At 35.4% G+C, this 20905-nt stretch overlaps 2 protein-coding genes across 2 annotated transcripts; one reads left to right on the top strand and one right to left on the bottom strand.

Annotated features, from left to right (window-relative positions):
• Nucleotides 1–53: 53 nt before the first annotated feature.
• On the bottom strand, nucleotides 54–12269 carry LOC123534749 (probable 28S ribosomal protein S23, mitochondrial). Its single transcript, XM_053519285.1, has 5 exons — nucleotides 12197–12269; nucleotides 8656–8817; nucleotides 6648–6728; nucleotides 5063–5180; nucleotides 54–1023 (listed from the first exon to the last, which is right to left on the bottom strand). The coding sequence occupies exons 1-5, from the start codon at nucleotides 12238–12240 to the stop codon at nucleotides 916–918; spliced, it is 513 nt and encodes a 170-aa protein (XP_053375260.1). The 5' UTR covers nucleotides 12241–12269; the 3' UTR covers nucleotides 54–915.
• Nucleotides 12270–12279: 10 nt separating this feature from the next.
• On the top strand, nucleotides 12280–20325 carry LOC128547506 (uncharacterized). The gene is made up of 5 exons (XM_053520454.1): nucleotides 12280–12378; nucleotides 14380–14534; nucleotides 16224–16467; nucleotides 18715–19455; nucleotides 20086–20325. Exons 2-5 carry the CDS (start codon nucleotides 14494–14496, stop codon nucleotides 20323–20325), a joined length of 1266 nt encoding a protein of 421 aa, XP_053376429.1. The 5' UTR covers nucleotides 12280–12378; nucleotides 14380–14493.
• The last annotated feature ends 580 nt before the right edge of the window (nucleotides 20326–20905 follow it).

The raw sequence follows: 20905 nt of genomic DNA, 5'->3' as shown, positions 1-20905 counted from the left end.
GCCATCCCACCCGCCCGCCCGCCAGGGGCGTTCCCATAATACGTCCCGTTTTTCAAACGGGCGTATAAAAAGTAAACAAGTCATAAAATGGGAATAGAAATGTTTATCCCATCACCAATTTTTGAAAATGGCTTACCACCAATATCCAAAAGTATTCAAGCACCTATATATTACATATATTCTCTGTTTGTGGAAAACATGTCACACATTTTTTTTTTACAAAATTGTTCAAATCAAGATATTTGTTGTATAATTAAGATGGAATAATCCTGTCACTGTACACATTAACCATTACCCTGCTAAATTTCTACAATGAACTTGTCCATCTTTCAATTTGGACAGTACCATTAACTGTTAAAAGGGGTGCTTATCAAAAACATACTGACTGATTGAATGAATTTAAAGACATACAGCTGAACTTTGTTCACTCCAATAAAACAAAACAAGCAAAATTTGTTTGAAATTATTCCGCGGACGTATAACCTCATTCAGTGCATTAATAACGTTAAAACATGGTTTTTCTAAACATCATTTCTTAATAACATCATAGCATCAAACTTAATTGCGGAGCATTGGAAAAAAAATACACACACATAAAACAAGCAAATATTTGGTCAATGTCAAGGATGTACATAATAATACTTGATTCTGTGTCAGAATAGAAATAACATATTTCAAACAGTGATTTTCACCTGAATAAAATCATTGTTTTTCAGATGTGTATTATTACATTAATCAAACTGCTCCCTCAAAATATTGTTTCTTTACATCTGAACACCAAACACAAAATTCGACAACAAATCACTGTTTGACATATATAATTTCTTAAATAATCGAAGAAATGAAACGACAGTTTCTGTATCCCCCAGTCTTCTGCAGCACAATCTTCAGTAGATAAAAATGTTCCCAGTGAAATCATCTTGGTCTTCCAGCAAATTTTAACTCTGCTCCTGTGCTTTTGGATGTTTTCTCCAATTCAATGTTCACGTCATCAAAGTCAGGTTTCGGTTCTTCAACAAATACCTGAAATAAAGACCGACAAAATACTTTGAATTACCTTCCACCTTACCCTGCTAAATTTCTATAATGAACATGTCCATCTTTCAATCTGGACAGTATCATTAACTGTTAAAAGGGGTGCTAACTGCTTATCAAAAACATACTGACTGAACAGATGTGCAGGCTGATCAAGATCTACACTGTTTGCAAAGGCAGAATCAATTATGTCTAGCATGATAAAGTTAAAGTTAACACTTTTTTTCATATTTTGATAAAAAATTCTACACTGTAGTATTCATAAAGACTTGATTCTTTGAAAAATCAAGGGTATACCATGGACAAGTGGGCAAAGACAGCCCTAGATCACTCATCTGAGTCACACTGCTTGCTTTAACAGTTTTTGCAGATGGTTATGCAAGAAAAATGTTTGTGAATATTTCTGAAATAGTGCCAGGATTTTCTGACAAGAATATTTCAGAAATTTCTACTAAATAAACATGGGGGGTGGGGATCATGTATGTGCTTGTGTGTTGTGGCAGGAGTGGGGAAATGGGGGGATGGGGGGGGGGGGGTAAGAGGTCGGGAGAAGGATGACATAGGATACAAAGAACCAGTATCAAACAAGAAGAGTTTTAAAGTTTCCACAATATACATATGGAAATGTGACCACACCCCATGTTTTTTTTATGAATAAGAATAATTTGTACAATCTCCATAAAGGGTCACTCAAGAAAAAATTGTGAAAAATCATTTAAAATCAGGCCAGTAGTTTCTGACATGGAGATTTTAAAGTTTCCACAATATACATACAGGAAAACTGATGACCATGCCCACTGGCGGCCATATTTTTTGACAAATCAAAATAATTTAAACAACCCTAGTACATGGTTACAGGAAGGACCATTTATGTGAAACTATTTCAAATTCGTACACAGCAGTTTAGGAGAAAATGTTGTTTGAAGATTTTTCTATGTTTAGCTCTGGCAGCTGCTTTGAGCAACCAAGCGGAACTGTCTGAACAACTTTGGAAGACGATCCAACGACCACCTAGGCCAACTTTCATCAACATCCATCACAAGGTTTCTGAGGTAGTTATTTTCTGGATGAAGTCTGTGACTTCCTCAATAAATTTGTTTGACAACCATTTTGTTTGGAAAACTGGTCAGTTTATTCCCCCAGTCAAATAGGAAGTTGGTGTTCAAGGAGCTGGAAAACTCTTACAGATCAGGGAACCAGGAATAAGTATATTGTGTACAGTGATATAAACAGAATGATTCACTTTTTGAGCATCAGTGTTATGTTTGGCAATTATCAAAGTTTCTAGGCTGTCTTCATGCTGAAACCAGTCTGTTATGCCAGTTCTCTATACCTGTTTATTTTCTACATAGATAGCAAATTAAATGTTATCCATGTCGCCTTTATATAACAGGATTTATGATCAACATGTGTGTTAAAACGTACTATATTACTGAACAGTGCTTTGTTTGGAGATACAAATGCTTTTATGTCATTATATGTTACACCTTATCGTATGTCGGGTGTGTAATTATTTCTTTACTACTTTTACACTTCTTGCAACTTCTCACAAATCAAAACAAGAGGGCCATGATGACATTATAGCACTCACCTGACTCAAATGGGTTTTAGCATGATATATTAAAGGCGAACGTTCATGATTTTACGCATTCCAGGGTGTGACAGTTTACAACATGATCATAATTGCATAATCACTGTAGAATGTAAGTATTATGATACATTCTAACACGATCCAATTCATTTTCTTATTAAACAAAGAAGGCAGAAAACAGTGAATTATAATACAACAAATCACTGTTCTGACGTCACAGTTATTACGTCATGGCGTCAAACGGCATAGCGGCGCGCTAGAAAAGAAACCGATTGAAAACGGACAAATAGTTAATGAATGTCATCAAGGATGTACTTAAAAATCCTTTTTAACGTGTAAGAATCGAAATAATATATCTCATCCAGTGATTTGCTCTTGAATAAATCATTGTTTGTCGTTCAGATGCGTATTATTATATCACTCGGGCTGCGCCCTTGTGATATAATTCCTTCGCATCTGAACTCCAAACAATGATTTATTCAACGACAAATCACTGGATGAGATATATTATTTCTTAAATAAATCAGAAACAAATATTTTAAAGCTGGTAAAGAGATGGGAAAACAGTAAAAAACAAGAGCTGTCACTAATGGTGACAAATGTCACACAAATTGTTCAAATTTTTCTTACGTAAAAATGTGACCCCAGGGCAGGACAACTTTGAGCTCAGAGGCAAGATTTGACACAAACTTGCTACATATCTAAACTCAAGGGCTTGAGATTATAGACAAGACGATTTTTTCAATATATCTATAAGTAAAACAAGTGAACCCTAGGGCTGGGCCAATTTTGTCCCCGGGGGCATGATTTGAAAAGCTTGGTAGCGGACTACCTCACAATGCCAATTACCAATTTTTAAAACTCAAGGCATTATGGTTTTTAGACAAGAACATTTTTTAATGTTCCCTTTATAAACATATAGGGAAGGGACCACACCCTCTCGCTGCCACGTTTTTAATGAATCAGAAAAACTTGAAGTCTTGCTTGTGGCACAGCCAAGGAACATCTGTGAGTAATTATTTGAAAATCAGACCTGCAGTTTCTGGCAAGAAGATTTAATTTAGGTTTAAACTATAAACACACATAGGGAAAATGACCTTGACCTCTGCCAGCTTTTTTTTTTTTGACGAATCAGAAAATTTTTAACACTCTTGGTAGAAGGTCAAACAAGGAACAAGGAACATTTCTTTGAAAGTATTATGAAATCAGACAAACAGTGTCTGACAAGATTTTTTCAGTTCCCACAGTCACTATAAACATACATGGTAAAGTTACCACACCATCAGGCGGCAATGTTTTTTGACGAAATCAAAAAAATTTGAAAAACCTTGGTACAGAGTCACCCAAGGAGCATTACTATCAAACAGTTTTATTGGCAAGCTGTTTCTGAGAGGACATATTTCTAAAGTTTTTCTTTTCCATTGCCATGGCAAACAGACTTCTTCTTTGAACAACTGCGGAAGAAGACCATTGCTGAAGGAACATCACAGCCAAGTTTCATCGACTTCCACGAAATGGTTTCAGAGCAGGTAACTATAGTTTGAAGAAAATTGAGGACAGATGGATGGTGTGCAGTGAGTGAACACAATAGGTCACCCCAAGCACACTGTGCTCAGGTGAGCTAAAGCAGCAATCCTCGACTATTCAAAAGCCATGGCACTAAAAAGTTAAAATAATGAAAATGTAGACTTAAACAAGTACAAAATGGGCAACAATTTTAAATCATGGAACCTTCCCTTCTTCTGATGCTTACTGAGATAACAGATCACACCAAAACGTTTGTTATGACAAGAAAGGGGAACATCTTTGTGAAATCAAGTTAACGAAACAGAGTTATGGGACCTGCGTATTGCAGGTCCTAACATCAAGTGAACAAGTGTATGAAGTTTTAATCAACTCTAACATGTGGTTACTGAGATATCAGCTTACATACTAAAACTTAAGTTGAGAAAGGAGAATAAGTTTTGCAAATACTGGTAACTTTGTCAAAAAGATTACGGATATGGAAATTAGGGCCCTGCATGTCAGACTGTTATACTGAATAAGTGTGTGAAGTTTCAATAAATTTCCACACATTACTTATCAAGTTACATACAAAAACTGACCCAAAAATTGCAAAGTCCAAAAAGTGGCATCACGTTCTGAAAAAGCTAAAGAAGTTAAAGAACCTACGCAGTTAAGGGATCATCACAGAGAACGAGTGTGTGAAGTTTCAATCCATTCCCACAAGTTGTTACTGAAATACCAGCTTACATACAAAAATCTTAACTAAGCCTGGATGCCACCACCCAAAGGGTGAGTGCAAAAGCTCTTCCTTTTCTTGAAATAGTCAAGCTAACAACAAAACTTTCAGATGGTCCTATTGAGCCTTACATATTCCAAATGCACAAGACACTGAGCATTCTGCCTATTTCTTATATGTAAAGCAAGCCTTACCTTAGCCTTTTTCCTTATATATTTAGTGCCGTCGCTATTGAGCTTTTGTTCCACTTTCTCAATAATTTCATCAACTTTCATTCCTGGCTCTCGGAGCTCAAGGTATGCTTCGACAAATCTGCAAAGAAAAGCAAAACATGAATATATTCATGGCTGAAACTCTTCATCAGATGGTAAACTAGATGTGTGTTCACAGTGTCACGTAAAACTAAATTTGCAACATCTAAATGACCAATAAATGCCTGAAATCTTGAAAAACAACAATGGTATCCCCTAATTGTTCAACTATAAATTATATGTAACTGAGAACATGAAGTCTGTCTATGACAATCATTTGGAGTGGAGACAGATCACAGGTGGATCATTATGTAGCAGGATTGGAGACAGATCACAGGTGGATCATTATGTAGGTGGATTGGAGACACATCGCAGGTGGATCATTATGTAGGTGGAGCTGTTATAGATCATGGTGGATCATTATGTAGGTGGAGTTGTTATAGATCATGGTGGATCATTATGTAGGTGGAGCAGAGATAGCTCATGGGTGGATCATTATGTAGGTGGAGCAGAGATAGCTCATGGGTGGATCATTATGTAGGTGGAGTTATTATAGATCATGGTGGATCATTATGTAGGTGGAGCAGAGATAGCTCATGGGTGGATCATTATGTAGGTGGAGTTATTATAGATCATGGTGGATCATTATGTAGGTGGAGCAGAGACAGATCATGGGGGATCATTATGCAGGTGGAATTATCATAGATCATGGTGGATCATTATGTAGGTGGAGTTGAGACAGATTGCAGGTGGATCATTATGCAGGTGGAATTATCATAGATCATGGTGGATCATTCTGTAGGTGGAGCAGAGATAGATCATGGGGGAATCTTTATGTTGGTGGACAAGAATTAGATCATGGGTAAATCATTATGTAGGTGGAGTGGAGATAGGTCATTATGAAGGTAGAGTGGATATAGATCATGAGTGGATGATTATGTAGGATTTGTAGATAGATCAAGGGTGGATCATTATGTAGGTGGAGTGGAGATAGATCATGGATGAAAAGCCACATGTCAAATAGATTTGACAAAATGTCGACTTTTACGAAAACTGAACCAATTTCCAAGTCCAAGAAGGGCCATAATTCAGCCAAAATAGTTAACAGAGTTATGTATTCCTGCCTACAGATGGAAATCATCATGAGTAGCAAGTTTCAAAGCCACATGTCAAACAGTTTTTACAAAACATGGACTTATGAAATTTGAACCAATTTCCAAGTCCAAAAAGGGCCATAATTCAGATAAAATACTTGAAAGAGTTATGTACTCTTGCCTACAGATAGAGACTGTTATAATAAACAAGTGTTCCAAGTTTGAAGTAAATATCTTTGATCGTATACAAGATATTACCATTTCATAAAACTTTAACCAAAGCCGACGCCGGGGTGAGTAGTTTAGCTCTACATATTCTTCGAATAGTCAAGCTAAAAACCTTGTTAACGCTTCGTTTTTCATTTTCCACTGTTCCTCGGTTAGGGAAATTCCTGTCTTACATTGGCAGGCATGTAAGAGTATTATATACTTACACCTGAGTCTTTATCTTGATATCGTCTCTCTCTGCTCTCATATTCACAACATCTCGGTCGTTAAACTCTTCATAATATTTACTGAAAATCAGACAATTTTCTTTTAAAATGATAAAAATCTACAAACAAAAAACTTCTATCTCGAAGACATTGTTTGGCCTGCACATTTCTAATGGTTCTGTATACAAGAGCTGTCACAGGAGACAGCGCGCTCGACTATTTCGATGCTGGATAGTGAAACTGGGCACATCTGAGGAAACTAGAGCTGTCACTGGAGTGTTTAATGACTCCAATTGTGGATGAAGATATTGCACAATAGCCTGAGTCTATGTCAAAAATATCAACTTAAAGTAATAAGACAGGTAAAGATAAAATGTATCAAAACACTATATAAGTATATCCTAAGCAAAAAGGGCCATAATTCATTAAATACTGGTGCCAGAGTTATGCACCTTGTGTCATATGGTGTGGGTGATGATGCTGAACAACTATTTTAAGTTTGAATCAAATCCATTCAGTAATAACAGAGACAGAGTGAAAGTGCACCAAAACTTTAACCTAAAATTTTAAGTAAAAAGGGGAAATAATTCATGAAAAATTGGTCCCAGAGTTATGCACCTTGTGTCATATGATAAGGGTAATGATGCTGAACAATTGTTTAAGTTTGAATCAGATCCATTCAGTAATAACAGAGATAGAGTGAAAGTGCATTAAACTTTAACCTGAAATTCTAAGTAAAAAGGGGAATAATTCATGAAAAATTGTGCCAGAGTTAAGCACCTTGTGTCATATGATGTGGGTGATGATGCTGAACAACTATTTTAAGTTTGAATCAAATCCATTCAGTAATAACAGAGGTAGAGTGAAAGTGCACCAAAACTTTAACCTGAAATTCTAAGTAAAAAGGGGGAATAATTCATGAATAAAATGGTGCCAGAGTTATGCACCTTGTGTCATATGATGTGGGTGATGATGTTGAACAACTATTTTAAGTTTGAATCAAATCCATTCAGTAATAACAGAGATAGAGTGAAAGTGCATCAAAACTTTAACCTGAAAATCTAAGTGAAAAGGGGGGGATAATTCATGAAATATTGGTGCCAGAGTTATGGCCCTTATGTCAGATGATGTGGATGATGATGAGGAATAAGTATTTCAAGTTTGAATCAAATACATCAAGTAATTACAGAGATAAGTTGAAAAAAGAGAAAGTGTAAAAAAAACTTTAAGGTATGGACGCGGAAAGACGCCGACGCCGGGTCGAGTAGGATAGCTCTCCTTATACTTCGTATAGTCGAGCTAAAAATGAAAACATTTACACGACTTGCAGTAATTCACTACAGATCATGAAAATTTAGGCCTTTTAATAAAATACTACAGTTGGAAAAAACAGACTTTAAACGACTCTTAAAGGTTCATTTGTAACATCTATCTATACTGACATTATACAGAAAAACACTGACTGCTTGAACTTGAAAGAAGATCAAATCATGGAAAATACGAGGTAAAACACTCTAGGACTTTGTTTAATTGTTTTGGGTTTAACACCATTTTTCAACAGTATTTCAGTTATGTAACAGCTGGCAGTTAAACTAACCAGTGTTCCTGATTCTGCACCAGCACAAACCTGTTCTCCGCAAGTAACTGCCAACTTCCCCACATGAATCAGAGGTGGAGGACAAATGATTTCAGACACAATGTCTTATCAAATTGTCAGAGAACATACGACCCGCCTGAGGATCCCACTCACAACCCCACGATCCGTAGATCTGCGCCCTCCCTTGGCTACTTAGCTAAGCGAGCAGGTTACACCAGGGACTACCGGTACATGAATTACTTGACCCACTGGTGCTCAAGTGAGTAGTGCTTCACAGTACTCCAAATCAACCTCAGTAGATACATTTTTACAGGACAAAAGAAAGGGACATTTTAAGGTCTGTGACAGGCACATTTCTATGCTTGTGATCTAGAAACAACTGTGATTTTCATAATTATGTACAGTGCTTACGCTCTAATCAGATCCTCTGGATATAGTATTTTCCTCACAGTGTTTTTAGGCACTGGTCGTTCAAAGTCTGGATCAACCTTTGGTGGGAACCTTTCCATCACATCGTACCACAAGGGTCGGTCTTTCCATGGTAAAGCTTCAGACTTGATCAGACCTTCTACACTGAAACACACAGTATAGTTGATATTAATATTTATCCAGATATTAACTATGACTTCACATCCCTAGAATGAGCATATTTTAAAAGGAACAGTATCATGAACATCAAAATTCAATTGTTTCCTGTTAGTTAACATCTATAGATTAAAACATAAGGTGTCTTTCTTGTAATGTTTTTCTTAAATCAACCCTGTTATTGTCTGTTATATTTTGAACACTTAAAATGCTTGTCCTGTGATAGCTGGGAACATCCTGTGATGGTAGCATGTTAACTTTTATTTTCACTTGTCCAGCAGGACAAGTACCCTGTACTTTCCCTGACCAGAAACTAACTTGTCCTCACATCTCTGAACAAATCTGTTAGAAGAGCAATAAATCATTGCTTTTGAAGGATCTACATTATTATCAGAACTGGAAAACTTATCTACTGTAACAGCAGAAATTTTTGCAAAGGTTTAATTTTCGCTATATTTGCGAGGCCCTACATCTCGCGAAAATTAATCCTCACATAAATATTCACCCTCAGTATAATTCAAATTCAAATATGACACCATTTTTACAATTTCGCGAATATTAAACCCCGCGAACATACTCACAATTTCGAATTCATGAAATTCTGACCCAGCGAAAATATGTGCTTTTACAGAAACCATTTTGATAGAGTGTTGGTTTCTTCATTTCCCTTTGCTTTTTTCTCCCATTCAAGCATTTTTAAGCTTGAAAACCCATATCGAAATAAGCCCAACATCGTTGCTAATGTAATATGTTAATGAGTTTGATTTCATAAAATTAATAACTGCACAGTTGCGAAGGGAGGTAATCACCTTTACTTTCACTATTTTTATTTTAAAAAAGCAATTGGAAGCGCCCATTTGTGGTATCTAGGACGGAAGCTGGCCGTTGTTTAAATGTATTACTGATAAGTACTTCAAATGAAGTTGGTTTCATTCATTTAGTCCTATAACAAATTAAAATGACCGTTTTATTTTTTTAAATAACTCGTCAGACAACTGCTTTTCAACCTTTACTAGTCCATATTCAGATTTTACTTGTCCCTGTTAATCAGACAAGAGTTAATGTTGAGCCATGCCACACAATGTACAGAATGCTCATTTAAGTAATTGCTTATAGCTTGATTCTTTGATATGCGATGTTGTCAGACTAAAGCATTACACTACATACTGTTAGATACAATCATGTCAGATTGTCAAGAAATAAATACATATATTATATGAAAATGTGTTGATGCAATTTTAAAAGCTGATGAATTTGGCTAAGTAAAGGTCATGTCTAAATGGAAAAAGGTTTTATGTTATTCTTTTCCTTAACTATATAACTACAGTATTTTTAAGTACTAGCCTATATGAAGCAAAAGCCCTTTTCTTTGGAAATGGTCATAGTCTCTTTCTCATTATTCTGAGCCTTCTGAAAATTTGCACTTGCAAGAATTTTCCAGTTTCTAAAATTTAAATTTTTTATGCACGTTGTGGCAAACCATGTGACAACTGAAAAGGAGTAAAAAGAAAATAGTATTATTTTTAAAAATTAAAAGCAAAATGCTCATCAGCAAATTTTGGCATATAATTTGCTTATATTTAAATCACTGGGGTAATATATATGTATATTACCATCAGATCTGATAGGGAATAATAACCACTTACTGTAAAAATTCTTGTTTGCAAACACACTTATATACCTTTTCTTTATTGAAAAAAAAAATAAGTTAAAAAAAAAATCTTAGTTTTTGAGAGCTGGTACAAATAATTACAAGCCTGTTCAACAAGAAAGCATTTGGCTGTTTCAGAGGGTGAGAGTCATCATGTGAAAGCTTGTTCTTTTATTGGTACTTGTAGTTGTACTGGTCTTGTAGAAGATCTCCTCGAGTTCTGGTACTCGTCTTCTACATCAATTTATGTATTTTACCCTTTTAAAGTGTTTAGCTTGTTCATTAAGATTAAAAACAATTTTCAAGTTTAAATGTTGGAGTATTAAATTGTAGTTAAAAAAATCTTTTGCAACTAACATCTACTGTTGAAATACGAGCTGACAAGAGAAGTACCAGACAAGAGGCTCGGAATAACAAGAAAAAGGCATACGTCACTGGGGCTTTGATGATTTTGGCTCCACGACATTACTTTAATCATTATATATATATAGTCAATCAACCCGCATCTGACTTGTCGGAGACTCCACCTGGATCAAAAGGCATTCTCTTGATCTAAACATAGTACTCTCTCGTTCGAAAGACATTTTCGAAAGATTGGATTTAGCTCAAGTGTTCGAAAAGCCATGAAATCTTTGTTAAAACAATTATTTAACTGCAGAAACATTATTTATTCATTTAAAACAACTTGTTATTTCAAGTAAATTTTACAAGAAACACTTTAAATATTTCCAAATAATTTGGAATTTGATAAAAGAAAGATAATTTTCTATCTTTGAAATAAATTTGCGCATTCTAAAATGAGCGTTATAGTTATTCTTTCATGGATTTTCATTGCTTAAGCTAATTTGAGTCTTTCGATCAAAAGACATTCTGTATGTCTTTCAAATGTCGAGAGACAGTGTTAGTACAATTAAGATATTGTCTTTCAATCCAGGTGAAGTCTCCTACATGTTCAAACAATCCACACACTTGACTTTGTACTGTTCACTGACATTACAAAACTACAGATCTCTGAAGCAATGCTGACTGTCCCAGTGCCTATGTAGGTTATAATGCAGTAATTCGGTCAAAAATGTGCTTCCGTGGTGTAGTCGAAAGAAGTCCCTAATAAACAGATCCTAGTTTTTCCATTTTTCAATTATCTGCGCGTAAATCGGGAGTCAAATGGGCATATTTCACTCCTGGAATGAATTTTACATAAAATAGGACACTTTTCATGCTAATATTCGCATGTTTTCAGGTTGTTTAAGTGAAAACGAAAGTATGGTGTTTATTCTGCGGACCGCTTTCTGAAATGCGGCAATATGAGGGTACCTGACTTGAGTTGATTTGCATTTCACTGCATACTATTCAATACCCCTTTTTCTTTTCGTTTTCTTGAGCAAATGTATGGATATCTTGAGGAAAATAGGTCTACCACGGAGTGAAATCTATAAACTGTAACAAAATTGTTCTGAAGTAGCTGAATTTTATATGAAACAAGGAACAATTTCTTTTATTGGTGTATAGCCTGTAACAGCAATAGTAATTATCTGACCTCAAACCTAGAAACATTTAGTAACATAAAACCTGAAGTAAGGAGTTATGTCATAAGTTTCCGCGATTTAAGCAATATTGAATATATCAGGTTTTAGAACATAAAATATGAAAGGAAGGAAAAAAAATAGTTTCAATTTTCTTCTAAATATGATCACTTCGAAAATCATCTTGCCATACCGTTTAAAAATGGATTTATACTTGTGCACTCTTGACCCTGCCATTTCTCATCTTGGTTACTCGGAAGCTTAACTTAACAATCGCGAGAATTTACGAGAAAAGTTATTTCCGGTGGAAAGAAAAGTCCCTGAAAATTTACTTTTTAATTGATTTTCACTGTTTTGCTTTGTATCTTCTGTTTGGTACGTGTTTTAAGACAGGCAGACAATTATGCTAGAAAAGCTTTTAAAAATGATGCATATGATCTATGCTGTTTGTTCCATTTATTTTGTAGTTTGACTTGTCCACTTTTTGGATAACATGATCTATGATGGACTGGATAAAAATAAATATTTCTATGGGTGAACTGATGATAGTTAGCTAAAAATTTAAATACTTTTTAAACTCCAAATATATCTGTAGCGGGTATTTTCGCAAAGCATTAATCAGCAGGGGAATATAAATGATTCTTCATTTTGCCAAAGATACTGGTACTGACGATAAACCTGGACAGATGATAAAGTCAGCCACCTTCGAAAAATTTGATTGCAATCTGTTATTTATATAATTGAACACGCCGTCTAACAGCAACCATTTACAACACCAACTGGTGTAAACAAAAACAAAATTACTTAATTAGTAAATATTTTGTATAAATAAATGACTTGTATTTATCTGTTTAAAAAATATTAATCCAAAATTACTGGGGAAGAGGATGTTTTTTTTGCGCATGCTCACTGTCAACACATAGGGTCACTTTTCATTACTTGATCTAGAATAACTGTTGCACATGGAAAGTTTCAATATAATACTATGGAGAAAATTTTGTAAATTACAAAGTGGTCGAATTTATCATCAGTCAACGTTTGTACAGTCCCCATTTTACATACCCCTTTCAGGGCCTCACTTCATGTGAGTTTGCTTGCTAAATATAAATTTGAATTATGTCAATTTTTCAGCAAATGTTAAGCTTTATTTTGATACCAACCATTGATAACAGTTCACAGAAATAAAAAAAAGTTAAAGGTTAAAAACTTCATTTTCTGTCCAGGTTTTTCTATAATTATTATCTGACATTCATGTACATTGAAGGAACTAGCGAAATAAGTATTTAGGGATATGGATACATACCCCTAATCTGATTCTAGAGGTACACAGCTGTAACCCTAGACATTCATATTCATATCAAAAGTGAAGTAAAGTTCCAGAGATTATAAGATCTTTGGAAAGTTTGGCGTTTGGTTAAAAATGCCACATAAATTAAGAGACTGGAAAGAGGTAGTATCATTGTTCACTGCTGCAGCAGATGACTTGGAAAAAACTGAGGTTTGATTGAAAAAAATCAAAATTTTACTTTTAAATTTTAAAATATAACTTGTTTCATTTCATTTATCAAGTAATTAAGTTCTTATGTAATGGGCCAAAGTTAGTTCGAATCCCGACTACGGATAGTTTCGCACTAACAGCAACAAAAAAAATTACTATTTAAAATTTACAACATTATTTAATGTATTACACACAAAAAAACAATTTTAAGTATATAAATCCACAAAACAAATAGATACAAATGGGTGAAACACCCCTAACGCAGCACCCAAGCTCCTCCCTGAGATAACCAGAAACCGACCATATCTAGGCACTTTTCCCACATAATCATCATGGAATAAACACAGATATCAAATCATTGGTCAAAACACTTAGCAACATAACATATCAAGTGTTCGGCAATGTCCGTAAAAGAAATGACCATTGAGTAATTTTGTAACAAAATGGATATCATTGGAAGTTGCACGTGCACGATCATTCAATGAAATTAAAATTAATGTGATAAGAACAACTGAATGCACACAAGACTTGGTTTACAAGTTTCAAGATAAAAATAGATTAAGAACACTTCAATGAATTTTTTGATCAATGATCTACAAGCGAGAGGGGTAGATGTGATGGCCTATTACACTTCTTTGGTTTATTATTGCCTGATTAAACGTGATGCACAGGAATTGAACTTGGAGAGTGTTCAGATATCCAGTACTCTGAACATTTACTTTAGAGCTCTGAAGGACCCTTCATAGGACATGTTCTTGCACTGTTAAAAGAAATTTTTGAATATATGATTATTGTAAAGGAGAAGTCATGTATTATTTTTCAGTCCAAATTTTGAATCATCGCACTTGATATAATTCCAAATTCATTTACTTTTCTAGGTTTTTCCTATGATTGTAAGAACAGTACCTTCACAGATGTTACAGCAATGTGACCAAACCTGAATACTGGACAATGTTACAGAGTATATTGGAGGACAGTTGACACAAGTAACCATGGCAACAGCAGAGACTAGGAGAAAGGAAGATGAAGCCAGGTAAAGTTGTGTCCTCTTTAAAACATGTCCATCTTTGCACCCTTGTATTCAAGAATAATTTATCTTTGTCATGTGGTACTTTACATTTTTTAACAAAAACCAAAATTCAGCAACACTTTAATCCTAAATAGGCACATCATTATGGCGTTCTGTTTGGGATTTCACTCAGCCAGTCCAGAGTTATAATCCTTGACTTAGTGAAAATTACACATAAAGTGCTTAAAAGTTTGTGTTGCATATCATGATATATCTTTAAAACAAGAGCTGTCACTAATAGTGACAAATGCCTCCGCAGCGCCTTGTCCTTTGACCTGGTGACCCCAAAGTCAATAGGGGTTGTGTACTCAATAAGTACTACTAGCGTTTGAAGTTTAAAGGTCCAGGGTGCAGTGGTTCGCGAGTAAAGTGCCTTCATGCAAAAGGTTAATGTTGTGACGAACGAACGGACGAACTAACGGACGGACAGTTGAAAACTAATATGCCTCCCTTCGGTGTCATAAAAAATTGACCTATAATCATGAAACCCATGGAAGAATAATATTCAGCATGTGAATATGTGCACCTGAGTTTTGTTTTGGATTTCACACTTCAAGACCAGAGTTATGGCCCTTGACTTAATCAAAAATAATTTTGTATGAATTGCATAAAGGTTTGTGCCCTTTGTATCTCAAAAGGTATTTGACTAAGTGTCATAAAACATTAGTGGATTGAAATACACATTGTGTCTCTGACTTCGAATCACTTGCCCCTCACCAATGTGGGTTCGAGCCTCACTCTGGGCGTTGATTTCTTCATGTGAGGAAGCCATCCAGCTGGCTTACGGAAGGTCGGTGGTTCTACTCAAGTGCCGGCTCGTGATGAAATAATGCATGGAGGGACACCTGGGGTCTTCCTCCGCCATCAAAGCTGGAAAGTCGCCACAATGGCACATGACCTATGATTGTGTCGGTGCGACATTAAACACAGTGACACACACACAAAAAATGTTTGTGTTGTATATATCTTAAAAAAGTATTTCACCTGGAGAGAGGTAGGGGCACCAGTGTCCTGTAGACAAACATCAGATTCTAGTTTTTACATTTTCTGTCTACCTACATTTAAAATGCATGATAATGTACAGAATTACAGTTACGACCTGGCATTGACTGGAGACTTTGCCTTGTAAAAAATGACAACAGCAATACATGTGTATGCAAATATCTCAATACAATGTAATAATGTTATTGAAATACTTAGATGCACACAGACTTCTAGTTTACCAGGTATATATTTTTAATACAGGTATATCTTTTTTCATATTTTTAGTAATATTTTGTACTGAAAAATATCCTAACAGTTGTCTGCATATTCAGTATTTGTCTCATATACATTGTACAGTATAATTAGCAAAATTGCAGTTGCCAGTAATATTATACCTTATATTGATACAACATGTGTTTCTGTAATACTGTTTAAGGATTAAATTATTAATGAAGGAATAAATGAAAATTATGAGGTAACAACCAGAAATGCATTGTGAATATCTATATGCTTTATGAAAATAGATATCTTAGAATGAATGTATATAATTATTTAAAGTTTCTCTTCAGTGTGAATGTTTCATGTAGTAAGTATCTTCTTGAAGCTATAGGTTTAACAACACTTGAATATTGTGTCAGTATGAAAATTCTACTTATATTATATGTTTAGGAGCCAAGATGCCAGTTCTGGTCAGCGGCAGAGTCGTTCACGACGAAGCACGCGCCAGCTTGATTTCTTTCAAGCGATGTCTGACTTTAAGAATATGTTCCCGACACTTGATGATGAGGTCATAGAAGCAGTACTGAGAGCAAATGATGGTGCTGTTGATGCCACAATTGATCAGTTGTTGACAATGACAATAGACGAAGATATGAGTTGTGTAAAGGAAGTGGAGGGTGCAGAATTCAATATGGTAATTTTCATTCTGTTGCAACCTGTCAGGTGTGTCATATATTTTATCAAGATAAAGTTTTTACTTTAAAAAGTCTGTAAGAAGATCATTTGAAGCATAGAATGCATCTATAAGGTATTACAGACTTGGTTTGATTGAATCTGTTTATGAAGGGTAAGGCAGTGTGCAGTACCCCTCAAGCCACACAGGGCTACTTATCCTGTGCGAAGACGGGAGGGATACTGTTTTGGCATTGTCCGTCTGTATGTTCATCCGTCTGTCTGTCAATCTGTCTGTCTGAAATGGAAAATACCTTTTATTCAAAAAGTATTTCAGCTTGAATAACCAAACCTCACATTGTTATTGATTAGTACATAGCCTTTGCTTACACATAGTATTATCCACCTTGACATAGAAAAAGCAGAGTTTTCCCCTTGTTCTGTTTTAAAAAAATTGAAAATATTTAAGGTTTAGCAGTATATCACAAAACAACAGATTTTTTAAGTAAATGAACAGCATCTTGACAAACAACTTATCTGTCCAAAACATGTTTTACTGTTCTGTTCCGCAGAGTTGGATACTTAAAACATTCTTAATGAGTTGTCCCCCTTTAAATAAGAACGCCATTTGTGAAGAAATAAATGTAAACAATTGTCAAAAACGATGTTTTACCTAGTTATGTAAAAGTTAAACACTCGCACGATGTTGCAAATGCATCAAAACGAAGACATGTAACAGCTTTTAAAAGATGGTGAGTTTTTAAAGCTGCTGAACTGTCCAGAAATGTGGCCCCTTCATGCGGTCCCTTTCAGGAATTCAATACATACATCAGTAAATTGACAATGGTTTTGTAGAATAATATAAATGTTTTATATGCTGTTAAATTTTCTTGTAAAACAATGCTTTCTTTCTATGATTTGATGACGTTCGAACTTTATTTTCCAAAATATGGACCTATACCTTAACCAGAATCACCAAACCTCACATTATTATTAATTAGTACATGGCCTTTGCTCACATATAGTATTATCCCCCTTGACCCAGTAAAAGCAGAATTTTTTCCCTTGATTTGGTAAAAATTATGAATTTTTAACTATATCTACCTAACCTATTAATGGATCTTCATAAAACTTCACACAAATTATTGGTGACTATAGAGCAGTGGTGCATGCATACCTTTCATCAGAACCTCTTCAGTAACTGCAGAGTTATTGCCCTTTAATTGTTGTAAAATTCATTAATTCCAACAAAACAAAGAAATCCATTGATGAATCTTCATGAAACTTATAGATCACTAGAGCAGAGTTTTCCCCCATGATTTTGTAAAGAAAGGAACCACAGGGCCTCCACTGGGCCTCAGAAAGTTGTAGCCACTTTTTGAGAGAAACTGCCAAATTGAAACTGTATTGCTGAAATTTGGCCAGATTTTAATAAATTTCTTGTAGTCACTTTCAAAAATCTGTAACCAGTTCTTTGAATTTGTAGCAATTCAGGGATATAAACTAGCTATTTTTATTTAGGGGCCCAGACTGTCAAAAAGAAATGTTTACCATTAGGTATAAGAGCATTTTCTCAACAATTTAGGGGCCCAGCCCAAAATCTAGGGGCCATGGGCTACTGGGCCCCTGCTAATTTATATCCCTGAGCATTTTGCTACATTGGCGAATGGCAGAGGAGGCCCTGAACCAACAAACCGGCCCTTTTGTATATAACTGTGTATATCTGGAAATAAAATATATTTCAAAATATTCTCCCCGCATTCACAAAACAACTTATTTGATGGGATATATAAATCGCCTAAATTTGCTTGTTTAAACATAAAACCTATTCACATTAAATGGACTTTGTGATCCCAAAGAACCAGAAAATATAAACCTAAGTCCAAGAAAGGGGATACTTTATTTTTAGCTGCCACATGGCTTTTAAAAGATTGATGTTGCTATAAATAAAATCTGTAACAAAAAAATCCTTTGGAATCATAGAATTGCAACAGTGCAAAAATAATAGCAGACTCAATTTAATTGAGTCTCTTCAAGGTGAACTTAAAAAGGAAAATTGGATTATATTAAATTCAGAATAAATTAATAATATTTATTTAATTATTAAGTAATAAATGGATAGGCATATGTTTTGGAAACTTCTAAACAGGGAGAAAAGAAATGATGTTGTTCCTGTAGTTTAAAAAAAATGTAAAACTGAGTCAGATATTCCAGAGTAATAGAAGATGAGAATAGATACCAATGTTTATTACAGTTGTTATTGTTTCAGCCGCAGATACCTAGTTACGATGATCATGACCTGGCTGCTGTGGGCGGTACTGAGGATTCACCCCCATCTTACTCTGAGGCTATGAGGACCCCAGGGCCAACAGACCAAACACAGAGTATATGGACCACACCCATTGGTCAACCTGTACTTCCAAGTCGAAATCAGTTAAAACTGGAAGTTGATTCACACCCGGAACCACAAGGTGCTATGGCAAGACTAAGTCCATCGGGCCTCCCTGGTGACGCCGGTGCTGGGCTCGGATTTTCACCTGTCATGGAGAGTCATAATTTCAGTGTTCATAGGACGAACAGTTGTGATAATCAAACTACTTCTCTGAAAAAGGAATTCAGGAACTGGAATCCCCGGATGTTGGGAAATTTACCAGATGATTTTTTAAGACTTATGTTACCTGATTCAAAATTAGGTACTCCTAGTGCCAAATCAGATATTGATAGAACTGCTAATTTGTCAGCCACACCAGTCAGTGTAATGTCTTTAACAGACGCACGACCAAAAATACACAAAGGTCGAAGTAAATCAGAAAAATTTTCACGATCATTAAGTATGGGTACCAAAGATGCGAAAGAAAGTAAGTCTAAAGGATCGGAGAAGAAGAATAAGTCTTCTGAGAAAATATCAAGGTCATTCAGTGTGGTGGACGGGCCACAGAAGACGTCTGGTGCTCGGCAGAAGGACAGAAACAGTGGACTGTCTCCATCTCGGTCCAGGAACCATTCTGTGGTAATTGTGTTATCTTTTCTCACCTTAAGAAAGATTTACATGTACCTGACTCTGAGGTATTTTGATTATGGTATTTGTGAATTGTCCATCAGTGGTTATTTTGTTTTCTAAAATATTAGTGATGAGCATTTAGAAAAAACTGTATTGCCCCTTTGTATGTAAGTAATAAGACCAGTTTCGCTTGTGCTGGGTCTTGTTTATATAGTTGGTCTCTGGTCACAGTTATTGTTGTTTCTTATATTGATATAGAAATCTAATTACTGTAAAATCATTTAATTTCGTGGGCATGAAATTTCGTGGTTTTGGTCAAAACAGCAATTTCATGGGGATATGAATTCGTGGATTTCAACTTTTGAACATAAAATGAATGGGAATTTTACTTGTTCGTTGGGATTAAATTTCGTGGATTGACTCAACCACGAAATCCACGAATATTAATCCCCCACAAATATTAATGATTTCACAGTATTTATTTAATTATTTATATATATTACAATTATTTATTGTCTTTTAAACAATACAAAATGTATACAGTTTGGCTTGTTTGAAATCCTCTGCTTCTATTAGGAATTTCTGTGATGGGAACAAGTTTTCAAATCACCATAAATATAATGTTAATTCATTTCACAGATAATAGAAACCCATGACTTCAGCAAGGACATGTTACAGGAACGTATGAAAGAGAACGAGAGACGACGAAAGAGAACCTCGGCAGACATTGACCCGGAACTTGCACGCTACCTGGAAGATGAACGTCTTGCTTTAGCATTACAGAACAGCGAATTTTTACAAGAGTTGAGGAGTAACGACGATTTCATGAAGACGCTGGAAAAGGGTAAGAGCTGCCGTCTTTTGGGTAGCGAAAAATAGCCTCACTAACCTAGCCTTAGTCTTTTAAATATACTTTTTTCATTTTTTAGACAAAATTTTTAAACTTGGTAAAAAATCCAATTTTGAGTAGCCTGCATTATAGAACATATTTATTTTATATATTTATATATATTGTTTTTGCCCAGTCCGTCCGTACATCGCACTTCATTTCCGATCAATAAATGGAGAACCATTTGACCTAGAACCTTCAAACTTCATAGGATGGCAGGGCTTATGGAGTAGACGACCCCTATTGTTTTTGGGGTCACTCCATCAAAGGTCAAGGTCACAGGGGCCTGAACATGGAAAACCATTTCCGTTCAATAACTTGAGAACAACTTGACCCAGAATGTTGAATCTTCATAGGATGATTGGTCATGCAGAGTGGATGATCCCTACTGATTTTGGGATCACTCTGTTAAAGGTCAAGGTCACAGGGGCCTGAACATGGAAAACCATTTCCGATCAATAACCTCAGAACCACTTGACCCAGAATGTTGAAACTTCATAGGATGATTGGTCTTGCGGAGTAGATGACCCGTATTGTTTTTGGGGTCACTCCAGGTCAAGGTCACAGGGG

The sequence above is a fragment of the Mercenaria mercenaria genome, chromosome 12 (assembly GCF_021730395.1).
Source record: "Mercenaria mercenaria strain notata chromosome 12, MADL_Memer_1, whole genome shotgun sequence".
Lineage (NCBI taxonomy): Eukaryota > Metazoa > Mollusca > Bivalvia > Venerida > Veneridae > Mercenaria > Mercenaria mercenaria.
This window is presented reverse-complemented; position numbering and strand designations above follow the sequence as displayed.

What these genes read in the sequence shown, in the direction of transcription:
- LOC123534749 (XM_053519285.1), bottom strand. Translation starts at nt 12,240, where the DNA reads ATGGCAGGGTCAAGAGTGCACAAGTATAAATCCATTTTTAAACG. An exon ending in CCAGAGGATCTGATTAGAGC is followed by an intron (nt 6,729 to 8,655) that starts GTAAGCACTGTA and finishes TCTGATTTTCAG; the next exon opens with TAAATATTATGAAGAGTTTA. An exon ending in ATCAAGATAAAGACTCAGGT is followed by an intron (nt 5,181 to 6,647) that starts GTAAGTATATAA and finishes TTTTCTTTGCAG; the next exon opens with ATTTGTCGAAGCATACCTTG.
- LOC128547506 (XM_053520454.1), top strand. Translation starts at nt 14,494, where the DNA reads ATGGCAACAGCAGAGACTAGGAGAAAGGAAGATGAAGCCAG. An exon ending in AGGGTGCAGAATTCAATATG is followed by an intron (nt 16,468 to 18,714) that starts GTAATTTTCATT and finishes TTATTGTTTCAG; the next exon opens with CCGCAGATACCTAGTTACGA. An exon ending in GGTCCAGGAACCATTCTGTG is followed by an intron (nt 19,456 to 20,085) that starts GTAATTGTGTTA and finishes TTCATTTCACAG; the next exon opens with ATAATAGAAACCCATGACTT.